We start from the raw sequence: 12,251 nt of genomic DNA on the forward strand, positions 1-12,251 counted from the left end.
TAAGAGTCATTTTACAAATACTAATGCACTGAATTTAAAATAAAAAAGTTTTTCATTTATTTATAAGGTAATAAATATGTAATACAACTACTGTAATACTTATTTACAATGAACACATTACTGCACTGAAATGGTGCAGAAGTTAGATTATACTTACACACACACACAAACACACACACACATAGACACATAAATTTTCAATGAACACATTACTGCACTGAAATTGTGCAGAAGTTATGTTGTACTTATATACAAATCAGTTGGTTTTACTAAGAAATTCATCAATGGAGTAGAAGGAGTTGGCCACCAATAAATCCTTTAGGCTTCTCTTAAACTGAATTTCATTGGTTGTTAAGCTTTTTATGGCTGCTGGCAAGTTATTGAAAATGTGTGTTCCTGAATAATGCACACCTTTTTGTACAAGACTAAGTGAATTTAAATCCTTGTGAAGATTATTCTTATTTCTAGTATTGATTCCATGAATTGAACTGTTGGTTTGAAAAAGTGATATATTTTTAATGACAAATTTCATTAAGGAATAAATATATTGGGAAGCAGTAGTTAGTATCCCTAGTTCCCTAAACAGGCTTCTGCATGATGTTCTTGAGTTCCCACCACATATAACTCTTACTGCACGTTTTTGTGCCCGGAAAACTTTAGCTTGGCTTGATGAATTACCCCAAAAAATAATCTCATATGACATTATGGAATGAAAGTAAGCATAGTATGCCAGCTTTTTCATTTTTATATCCCCTATGTCTGACAAAATTCGCATTGCAAACAGAGATTTGTTAAGACGCTTCAGCAGTTGTGTGCTCCTCCCAGTTGAATTTATTATCGAGCTGGTCCACTTCTTCTATCTTCTTGTCATCATATGTTAGACATATACTCTTGGGACACCCCTTACAAGTTCTGAACTGCATGTAGTGTGTTTTTTCAAAGTTTAGTAACAAAGAATTGGCTAGGAACCAGTGATTAATGTCCACAAATATTTTATTGGCTGATCTTTCTAAGACTTCACTTTATTTGCTATTTATTGCAATGTTTGTATCATCAGCAAACAAAACAAACTTGGCATCTGGTAATGTTACTGATGAAAGGTCATTGACATACACAAGAAAAAGTAAGGGCCCCAATTTTTTGTCTAATGAATTAAGCACATTTTCACTGTAAGTGTAGATAGCCTTCTCAATATCCGAACCTTTTAGAAATCCAAACTGTGACTTTGACAGTATGTTATTTGAGATAAGATGGTTATCAAGCCGACTGTACATTACTTTTTCGAACAGTGAAATTGAACGGAAATTTGATGCTATTTCCTTATCTCCCTTCTTAAACAGTGGCTTAACTTCAGCATATTTCAGCCACTCAGGAAATATTCCACTGATAAACGACTGGTTACACAGATAGCTTAATATGTTACTTAGCTCAGAATCACATTCTTTAATTAACTTTGTTGATATTTCATCATACCCCCTAGATGTTTTTGATTTTAAAGATTTTATGATGGACATTATTTCTGTTGGGGTAGTGAGGGTCAAATTCATATTATGGAAGTTACTTGAAATGTCTGGTCTAAGGTAATCCATAGCAGCATCTACCGAACCTGACAACCCCATCTTTTCAGTAACAGTTGTAATATGTTTGTTAAAAAGTTTGCAACACTATACACATATGTCACCAATGTATCATTTACTCTTAATGCTATTTGTTCCTCTTCATGTCTGGTTCTACCGATCTCCTCCTTCACTATATCCCATATTGTCTTTATTTTGTTATCTGATATGACTATCTTTTCCTTGTAATATATTTTCTTTGACATCCGTATTACAGTCTTTAATATTTTGCAGTATTTCTTATAATGTGCTATAGCATCAACATTGGAAATGTTTTGGATTGACAGATACAGTTTTCTTTTTGTTTTACAAGATACCCCTATTCCTCGAGTAATCCATGGCTTCTTTGTAGACTTTGCTCTAACCTTGGTACGTTTTGGGGGAAAGCAGTGTTCGAATAAGGTAAGCACTTTATTAGCAAAATTTTATATTTTTCATTCATGCCATGAGCATTGTAAACATCAGTCCAGTGAATGTCTCTGAGGAGTGTCCTAAAATAATCAATTTTTGGCTTACTGATCACCCTCTTGAGCTCAGATTTAACAGATTTTATATCCTGTTCAGTATTAACATTTAACAGAAGGAACTGCATGTCATGGTCTGAGAGGCCATTGACTATTGGTTTTGTAATATAATTTTGTTCATTGGACTTTTCTATAAAGATATTATCAATGGCTGTTTGTGAGCAAGTGGCTATCCTAGTGGGGAACTTTACAGTGAGAATTAAGTTGAATGATAGTTAAGTTGAAGAACAATAAGGGACCCAAGACTGAACCCTGTGGGACACCATTCTTGATACCTCCCCAGTTACAGGACACTGCTGGTTTTTGCAGACTATCTGTACTGTTATTTTCAACCTTCTGCATTCTTCAGTTAAATATGAATTAAACCATTTGTGCACTGTCCCACTCATACCATAATACTTAAGCTTATCTAGAAGAATTTCATGATTCACACAAGCAAAAGCCTTTGAGAGATCACAAAATATCCCAATGGGTGATGTTCAGTTATTCAATGCATTTAATGTTTTATCAGTGAAAGCATATACAGCATTTTCTGTTGAAAAGCCTTTCTGAAAACCAAATTGACATTTTGTTAGTACTTCATTTTTACAAATATGTGATGCTACTCTTGAATACATTACTTTTTCAAGAACTTTGGATAAAGCTATCAGAAATGAGATTGGGCAGTAGTTGTTAGCATCAGATCCATTCCCTTTTTTATGCAATGGTTTAACAATAGCATACTTCAGTCTGTCTGAAGAAATGCCCTGTTTCAGTGAGCTGCTACATACGTGGCTAAGAATCCTACTTATTTGTTGGCAACAAGATTTTAGTACTCTATTGGAAATGCCATCAATTCCATGTGAGCATTTACTTTTGAGTGAATTTATTATTTTCCTAATATCAGTAGAAGAGGTGGGTTGAATTTCAATTTTATCAAATTGCATAGGTACTGCCTCTTCCACATACGGCCTTGCATTTTCTAATGAATAGCTGGATCCTATTTTCTCTACAACAATTAAAAAATTATTATTAAAAATGTTTTCTGCTTCTGACTTATTGTTAACAAACTGTTCATTGTGTTTGATAGAAATACAGTCTTCCTATGCTCTCAGTTGCCCTGTTTCCCTTTTCACAATATTCCAAATTCTTTTAATTTTATTATCAGATGTGCTAATCTCAGACATAATTGACATACTTCTGGGCTTTTTAATAACTTTTCTGAATACAGTGCAGTAGTTTTTATAATGTTTCACTGTTTCAGGATCATTACTCCTCCTAGCTATAGGATACATTTCCCTTGTCTGTTTACAAGATTTTTTATCCCTTTAGTAAGCCATGGCTTTTTACATGGTTTCCTATAATTATATTTTACTGTTTTCTTATAGAAACTGTTTTCAAACATACTCACAAAGGTGTCATGAAATAGGTTAAATTTTAAATTGGCATCATGTTCCCTGTATACCTCATCCCAGTCTAACTGTTGCAAGATTTTCCTAAAATTTTGAATTGTTAAATCGTTAATGGAATGCACTATTTTGGAGGACTGTTTTGCATTACTGTATGCAGCTATATCATATACTGTAACTAGCAGTGCATAATGATCAGACAGACCATTCTTAACAGGGAAAGTTTTTATTTGATTAAATTTATCTTGGTCTATGAAAATGTTATCTATCACTGTGCTGCTTTCTTGTACCACCCGAGTAGGAAAATCAATAACTGATGTCAAATTGAAAGAACCAAGTCAAGGTCAAGCTTTCTATCGGTCTCTTTCAGAAAAATCTATGTTGGAAACCCCACAAACAATAATTTGCTTTCCTTTGTCTGACAGGAGCAGAACAAAGAATCCAAGTTTTTCAAAAATAGCTGGACATTTTCCAATGGGGACCTATAAACAGCTACAATTATAAAATTGCCATTATTTAGTTTAAGCTCACATGCACATGCTTCTATATGTTGCTCTACGCAAAACTTTTAGTTTCCAAATTTTTCACACTATGACTGATTTTAACATATATGGCAACTCCTCCTCTTTCCATAGTGTCTCTACTTACATGTGCTGAAAGCTTATATCCACCTACATTTACCATTTCCATACCTGCGACTATATGATGTTCAGACAGGCATAGTACATCTATTCCACCATCAGTTTCAGAATCTTCTAAACAAACAAGAAGCTCATCTACTTTATTTTTTAATCCCCTGATATTCTGATGCAATATATTAACATTATTTTTCACTGTGCTTTTATGTCAATCTTGTGACATACCAACATTATTTTTCACTGTACTGTTATGAGAATCTCGTCATATTTTCACATCTCTAGTACCTGTGTGTCTGAACTTCTCATTAAGCTTAATTTCAATCAATGTAGGATCTTAGCCTAAAAATGTACTCCCATGAGTTTCAGTGCCCCCCCCCCCCCCCCTAAAGATTTTGCTATCATCCCAGCCAGTTTACCTTTCCCTTTCCTATTGAGATGCAGGCCATGTCATGTGAAGTCCCACCTACAAATACCATCAACAGGAACCAAACCTATGCCTGACAAAGTAGCCGCCCGAAGCAGCTGATCTAGCTCCATATTGACCGTCCTGACAGCTGTTCAATTGGAGCCTGTCATACCACATGAAAGGAGAAACCAAGCCAACATTTGTATGGTTCATTGCAGATGCTATTTTTACGGTTCTGTAGATTCAATTTTAATAGTTTAAGGCTGTTACCTTCAATTCCGTAGAATTCAACTTTTTCCAGAAGCGGTGTGCGCCCTACAGTGTCAAAAGCTTTACTTAAATCACAAAAAGTGGCTTGAGAAAAACCTTCATCTTGAAACACTTGATGTATGTATTTGACTACAGAGTCTAGAGCATCAAACATTGACAAATTTTTTCTAAAACAATGTTATGATTCACTAATTATTCCTAGATTTTCAAAGTAAACATATAAGTGTTGGTAAATTACACATTCCAATACTTTAGAAAAAGCTGGGACTATAGAAATTGGCCTGTAACTTGAAGATGAGTCAGTATCTCCTTTTTTATGTATTAGAACTATCCTAGACACTTCTAGCTCATCAGGAAAATAGCCCTCAATATGCATTTGTTTATACAATATGTTAAGGGATACATAGTACAATCTATTACTTTTGTGGCACCGATGAAATCGACACCAACATCGATGCATACATCTTTGAACTAAGCTAAGATTATCTTCGGCCATGTCCAGTTCTCTGTGAGCCTTGCTTGTATTTGGGTGAATAAATGAACTACTGCTAAATGAGTTGTTGTTTGGTGTAACTAACCCGAACTCCACCCTCACCAGGTGACTCCGAGCTGTAACGTCTTTCGGTTTTGCCATTTTACTGTGTCCGCGAACTCTGCATCAGTTATTTTCATGTGTATTACATTGACATAGCATTCGAACAATGACTTCTGTCCAGCGCCTAACGCCGGATTTTGTGATCGACATGCATTGTGTTGCGGGTGATGTACACCCGCCAGGACTGCAACATATTGCCTCTCACTCGATGATTATGCCGATTTCACCGGATGTATTAGATCTGCAACAATAAGTGAGGTTAGGAGTGTGCATGACTCCAGCTATCAAATGCCTTTGTTCCCACCACGTGTGCCCTCCCTCATTGACTGTGCAGTTACCTCTTATGGCTCTTCGTGCAGTGTGGGATCAATGCTGATTTCTGCAGATGCTTTGTTGGACAATCTACCACCACCAGGACAACGATTTACCATGCAGCAATCCGTGCAGTACCTCACGGATACCTGCCATGTGGCCAGAACTGCTTCATTCACAGGTCAACTCCCTCAGCATCCGGCCACGACCGCACCTGCCTCGATCAGGCATCAGCACATGCCTTCCTATTTCAATACCTCAGCCTGCAACAGGAACAATAACTTGTTATCTGTGCCTGACCTCCACCTCTGTCCCACTTTTATGCCTCAGTGTTTTTGTGCCATGACGTTCACCTTATCCACACACCGTTTTGAGTGGAGTGACTATGAACAGTGAACACTCACACATTCTGTCCAACGTTCGACATCATTTCCCACACTGTGCTTCTGGACAGCCCGCACCTCCGCAGCCTCCCTGCAACACAGGTGGCCCCAGCCCTGATCATATTTCAAGCTTTCCGCGGACTAATACGCGTCCTCAAACTTTGAACTTTTTCTCACCTGTCGCCCCGCGCCGGCTCCAGTCGAGCTTCCACTACCTTTCTCGGCACATCTCGTTGCCTCATCCGCATCGGTCTTCCGCGACGGGTCAGTCCAAACACACCCACAACGTGTTGAGCTTCCGCAACCTCAATCAACACATTACAGTGTCTCACCCGCGTTGGCCTTCCGTGTCGCGACGGATCGCGTGCAACCACAACGTGTCACCATCACGCTGCCACCCAAACAGCTGTCGTTGCCACATCCCCTGGAGGCACACTCTCCTGGAATACTACAGCAACAACAGCTCGTTTCAGGCAGTGCCCCATCAAACTCAACTAAACCTGTTCTTCCGAACATTCTACAACGTTTACCAACGCTGACGCCATTTAATCCCGACAGAGCTACAACCTGGTTCAAAATTGCGGACGAAGTGTTCGACCATTACAAACTCGACGAGTCAACCAGGTTTCTGTGCCTCATCACCCACCTGCACGACCAGGAGGACTTGATTGCTGACCTGGTCGACGCCCCGGACTCATCTACCCGCTACACTCTAGCCAAAAAGACAGTTCTACGTCAGCTTGCACGCTCAACTGAGGCAGCAGTATGGCAAGTGCTCCATGTCAAGCAACTAGTCAATGACAAACCTTCCCAGCTCTGGAGATGGCTACGTGCCCTGGTCAGCACCGACCTACTCTCTGACACAGCTCTTCTCGCCATCTGGCCAGATAAACTATCTCCTCACATCCACTTAGTTCTGGCTCAGAGGTCTCCCGAACCTGTCGAGCAAAGAATGACAATTGCTGACAAACTACACAATGCATCACTGCTCTATTTCACCAGCCACAGCCTACTTGACAAGTCTCACGTACAGGCTCATCATCCTGTGGCCGGACGTGCCGACCGTTCCGCTCGCTCCGGGAAGCAGTAAACAAGCTACTGGGACGTCACCGGCTCTGCCCATGGCCACGCCCCCTCCTGCAACCGAACCTACTGCGGCCATCAAACCTTGGCCACCGCCACTGGCAATGAACGTTCCACAGGAAATGCAACCGCACTACCCATACTGTTACTTCCACACTCTGTCTGGTCTCCTCCCCCCCCCCCCCCCCCCCAAAAAAAAAAAAAAACTTCCACACTCGGTTTGGTGAGGCGGCACGGAACTGCAGACCACCCTGCTACTTCCCAAACGCCAGTCGCAGGTAGGTCCAGGTGCCGCCTCCTGCACACAAGATGACAGGCACCCCCCAGTCCTCCATTCTCTCTGGGAACGACCGGATAATTGCGGACGACTTTACATTAAAGACATTTTGTCGGAATACCTTTTCCTAGTGGACACAGGCGCTGATGTTTCACTGCTGCCTACATCCTTAGCGTCATCGAACATCTGCCCACATCATACTTCACTGCAGGCCGTGAATTCAACTAAACTACAATGCTCAGGTTCAACTCCCACGTTGTCTCACTCTCCGCAAACTGCAAACTCGATTGGACTTCTTTAGTGTATGAAATTGATGAACCTATACTAGGCAATGACTTCTTGTGACACCACAAACACCATGTTTCATCACCCGTTCAAGACTCACTTCCCCTGTGCTCTGTCGAGCAACCCCCGTGACACATTGGTCCGGGCTCATCTCATCCGTACATGCTCGTCTCTGTTGACGACATTACAAGAAACAACGTACAAGTGCCTTGTCGAGCTTGAAAACTTCGCTCGCCTATGCAAGGAAAACTTCAACCTCTCCTTCTGGCTCCACAAAACTCATCTCCAGCTCTCGGATGCAGCAAAGGAATTAAAGACACTACAGCAAGGACAAAGCAAGGTCAGTAAGTGCGCCGAATCTGCTTGCAGTCTCAGCAATCGAGCCTCCATGTGTTTACCTCCTGCTACCCCTCACAACTGTGCTATCAAGACTGCCATAACATGTACTGACAGCTTTGCAGGGCCACACCCTCCTAACACGGCAGCGTTTGACACTCGGCTGGACACAAGTGCCCATGTGCAACGAGCGTCACATGTTCCCGAACTGACGGCTCCTACCCCAACCCTTGCAGACAGCACCTCAAACTATGCAACTTCGGCTTCTGTGCGCCGCCATGCAACCGCCACTGACAACACAAACAGTGCGCTCATGCCAAGTGTTTCACCTGCAACCATGCTGCCACAGGCCACACCCTCAGACAATGGATTCACTAATGGCTCACGAGCTCTACCAAGCTCACCCGACCACAGTGCCACTGCTTCGGGCCGGCAGCCATCTTGTCGCGTTGACTCCTGGGACACTTTGCTGCCTCGGCTCCCGTCGGATCCGCCGAGTGGCTCCGAACACCATGACCACGCCTCGCCTGCCTCGCCCGCCACACATTGTGAACAAACTGCCTCCCGTGCCGCCGGTAACATTTCCGTCGTCACCAACGGCACGGTTCACAAGCTTCACCTCACGCCAGGTCCCCCAATCTCCAGTAAACCACATCGACTTTGTACCGAGGAAATTAGACTATGAAATGAGATACTTAAAGCAGTAAATGAGTTTTGTCATTTGGGCAGAAAAATAATTGGAGAAGACCAAATGTAGACTGGCAGTGGTAAGAAAAGTGTTTCCGAGGAAGTGAAATTTCTTAAAATTGAGTATAGATGTAAGTGTTAGGAAGTCTTTTCTGAAAGTATTTGTATGATGTGTAGCCATGTGTGGAAGTGAAACATGGACAATAAACAGTGTAGACCAGAAGAGAATAGAAGCTTCTGAAATATGGTGCTACAGAGGAATGCTGAGTATTAGATGGGTAGATCACATAAAAACCGAGAAGTTTTAAAAAGAATTGAGGAGAAATTTGTGACACATCCTGATTGGAAGATGGGATCAGTTGATAGGTCACATTCTGAGATATCAAGGGATAGCAAATTTAGTATTGGAGGGAAGTGTGGAGGGTAAAAACCTAAGAGGGAGACAGTAACCAGATCCAGAAGGTTGTAAATTGTAGTAGTTATCTGGAGACAAAGCGGCTTGCACAGCATAGAGTAGATTGGAGCACAGCATCAAACCAATCTTTGCACTGAAGACTGCAGCAACAACAACAACAAGAACAACACTCAAAATATATTGCTACAGGTGCTGTATGTTGAACCTTAAGCTTAAAATATTCCTACAAAGATGTATTCCCATAAAAACTCTGAACTTGATACTTTAAAAAGAAACTTTGTCAGTAATATTAATTAATCTGGTTCATATGAATTACAAACATACCCATATAAGCCAAGTGTCCACAGTACCAAACATACATGACTTATCATCAACAGCCTTTCTTACTGGAGGAACATGGTCCATCATCCACTTTAGTTTCAGAGCACTGAAATATGTGCTTACTGGTAGACCACAGTAGGGTTTGAAGTAATCTTGATTCCTCTCTGGAACACCTTTTAGCAGCTCATCAACAGTTTCTGTATTTCTTACATCCAACCAAACTAGAAAACACAGAAAATATGGAATCATATTTTCTAAATATGTTTTAATTTTTAGTCCTTAATCATTCATTCACTCAGACATGATTACATACACAATATTCTGCAAATACCGTCATGGTGCAGAGCCTGGAATGATTTAAAATGATGCAATGAATTAACCAAGACAACGCTACTTTTAAAAATTAATTCCTTGGTCTGTGTGAACAACAGAAGGGGTCAATGGAAGAAAGACTGCATTTTGCGTTACTGTGGGTTCTATGTTTAACCAACTCAAAGATAAGAACAAACACCCTAAGAAAAAGAAGCTTATATAACAGACAGCATTTTGTAGCAGTTCATATGGAACTATTTGTCACTAGCACGTGGTGCATTCAAAAACACAGCAGATAAAGTGATCAGACCAACCCTTACTAAAATGAGGGTTAGCATTATTTTTCATTGACCCCTTCAGTTAACTGCCACAAAGCTGCAATATTCTATTTAAGTTTAGAGAAAAAAGACAATAAATGGCAAGAGTTTTCATAAATTAGTTCACTTGACAGATACAGGAGTACCACTAAATCAGGAAAACTTGAAATAATTGACTCAACAGATATATATGCCCTTACCATGGTAGTCATACACAAAACTACCATATGGGAACAAGCAGTGCTGATACCTGGTTGTATCTTCTGTACATTTCAGAGTAAACTGGCAGTTGATGTTGAGAGAACACAGCTTGTATTAATATATTTTTTTGCATGACATTGAGACATAATTTAACTGATAAACTGCAATGGCAGTGGTAGATCGAAGTCCCCAGAGCCATAACGCGTCAAGGGAGCCAGAGGATGGAATGAATTTCTAATAGCAGATTCAAACCAAAATGATTAGACAACGATTACAAGGTAATTACTATATACCAAAAACAGAATAAGACATTGACATTGTACAAGTTATTGTCTTCTTGCTGCAGCCATCAGAAGAGTGATGTTGAGCACCACATGTGAAAAGCTTCATGAAAAGTGGCATATACGTACATATGGAATTACATTACATGAAACATATTGCACAAACCCACAGAGGAATCACAGTTATGTATGAGTCGGTTACGGATGGAAATGCTATTTACAAGATGTACATACATCAAAAAAAGTTTTATATCACCCCAGTTCCCAGAAACCCTGAAGATAGACATTGACTGTGGATATTGTATCCTAGACACAGTCCCTGTGACTGTTCAGAGATGTCACTAAACACACCCAAAGATGTAAACAACCATGCATGAACAACGCCTATTAGGCAGAGGGGGTACAACACCCGATCAGTTCCAGTCATTCCACCAGGAAGGAGGTACATGGCTCGTGTCGTCTGTAGTTCAACCATGCCTAGACAGTCAATACCACAGTTTGATCGCATCCGCATTGTTACTTTGTGCCAGGAAGGGCTCTCAACAAAGGAAGTGTCCAGGCACCTCAGAGTGAACCAAAGCGATATTGTTCAGACATGGAGGAGATACAGAGAGAGAGACAGGAACTGTTGATAACATGCCTCCCTCAGGCTGCCCAAGGGTTACTACTGCAGTGGATTATCACTACCTATGGATTATGGCTCAGAGGAACCCTGACAGCAAGACCATCATATTGAATAATGCTTTTCATGCAGCCACAGGACGTCACGTTATGACTCAAACTGTGCACAATAAGCTGCATGATGTGCAACTTCACTCCTGACATCCATGGCAAGATCCATCTTTGCAACCACGACACCATGCAGCATGGTAGAGATGGGCCCAACAATATGCTGAATGGACTGCTCAGAATTGGCATCACATTCTCTTCACCGATGAGTGTCGCATATGCCTTCAACCAACAATCATCGGAGACATGTTTGGATGCAACCTGGTCAAGCTGAACTCCTTGGACTCACTGTCCAGCAAGTGCAGTAAGGTGGAGGTTCACTGCTGTTTTGGGGAGGTATTATGTGGAGTCAACGTATGTGGCTGGTGGTCATGGAAGAGCTGTGATGGCTGTACATGAATGCCATCCATTGACCAATAGCACAACCATATCAGCAGCATATTGGTGAGGCATTCATCTTCATGGACAACAATTCGTGTCCCCATCATGCACATCTTGTGAATGACTTACTTCAGGATAATGACATCGCTCGACTAGAGTGTTCTCCAGACATAAATCCTATCAAACATGCCTGGGATAGATTGAAAAGTGCTTTTTATGGATGACGTGACCCACCAACCACTCTGAGGGATCTATGCCAAATCACAATTGAGGAGTGGGACAATCTGGACCAACAGTGCCTTAATCAACTTGTGGATAGTATGCCATGATGAATATAGGCATGCATCAGTGCAAGAGGACATGCTACTGGGCATTAGAGGTACTGGAGTGTACAGCAATCTGGACCACCACCTCTGAGGGTCTTGCTGTGTGGTAGTACAACATGCAATAAATTGTTTTCATGAGCAATAAATAGGGTGTAAATGATGTTTATG

General features: G+C 41.0%; 1 protein-coding gene across 1 annotated transcript in view; it reads right to left on the reverse strand.

Moving 5' to 3' along the window:
- The window catches only part of LOC126156806 (glycerol kinase-like), a 286,026-nt gene that overhangs the window by 182,176 nt on the left and 91,599 nt on the right, over positions 1 to 12,251 (reverse strand). The window contains exon 3 of the mRNA XM_049916333.1: positions 9,540 to 9,757. Within this exon, the coding sequence (XP_049772290.1) occupies positions 9,540 to 9,757 (218 nt within the window). The remainder of the gene's footprint in view (positions 1 to 9,539; positions 9,758 to 12,251) is intronic.

The sequence above is a fragment of the Schistocerca cancellata genome, chromosome 2 (genome assembly GCF_023864275.1).
Source record: "Schistocerca cancellata isolate TAMUIC-IGC-003103 chromosome 2, iqSchCanc2.1, whole genome shotgun sequence".
Classification (NCBI taxonomy): Eukaryota; Metazoa; Arthropoda; class Insecta; order Orthoptera; family Acrididae; genus Schistocerca; species Schistocerca cancellata.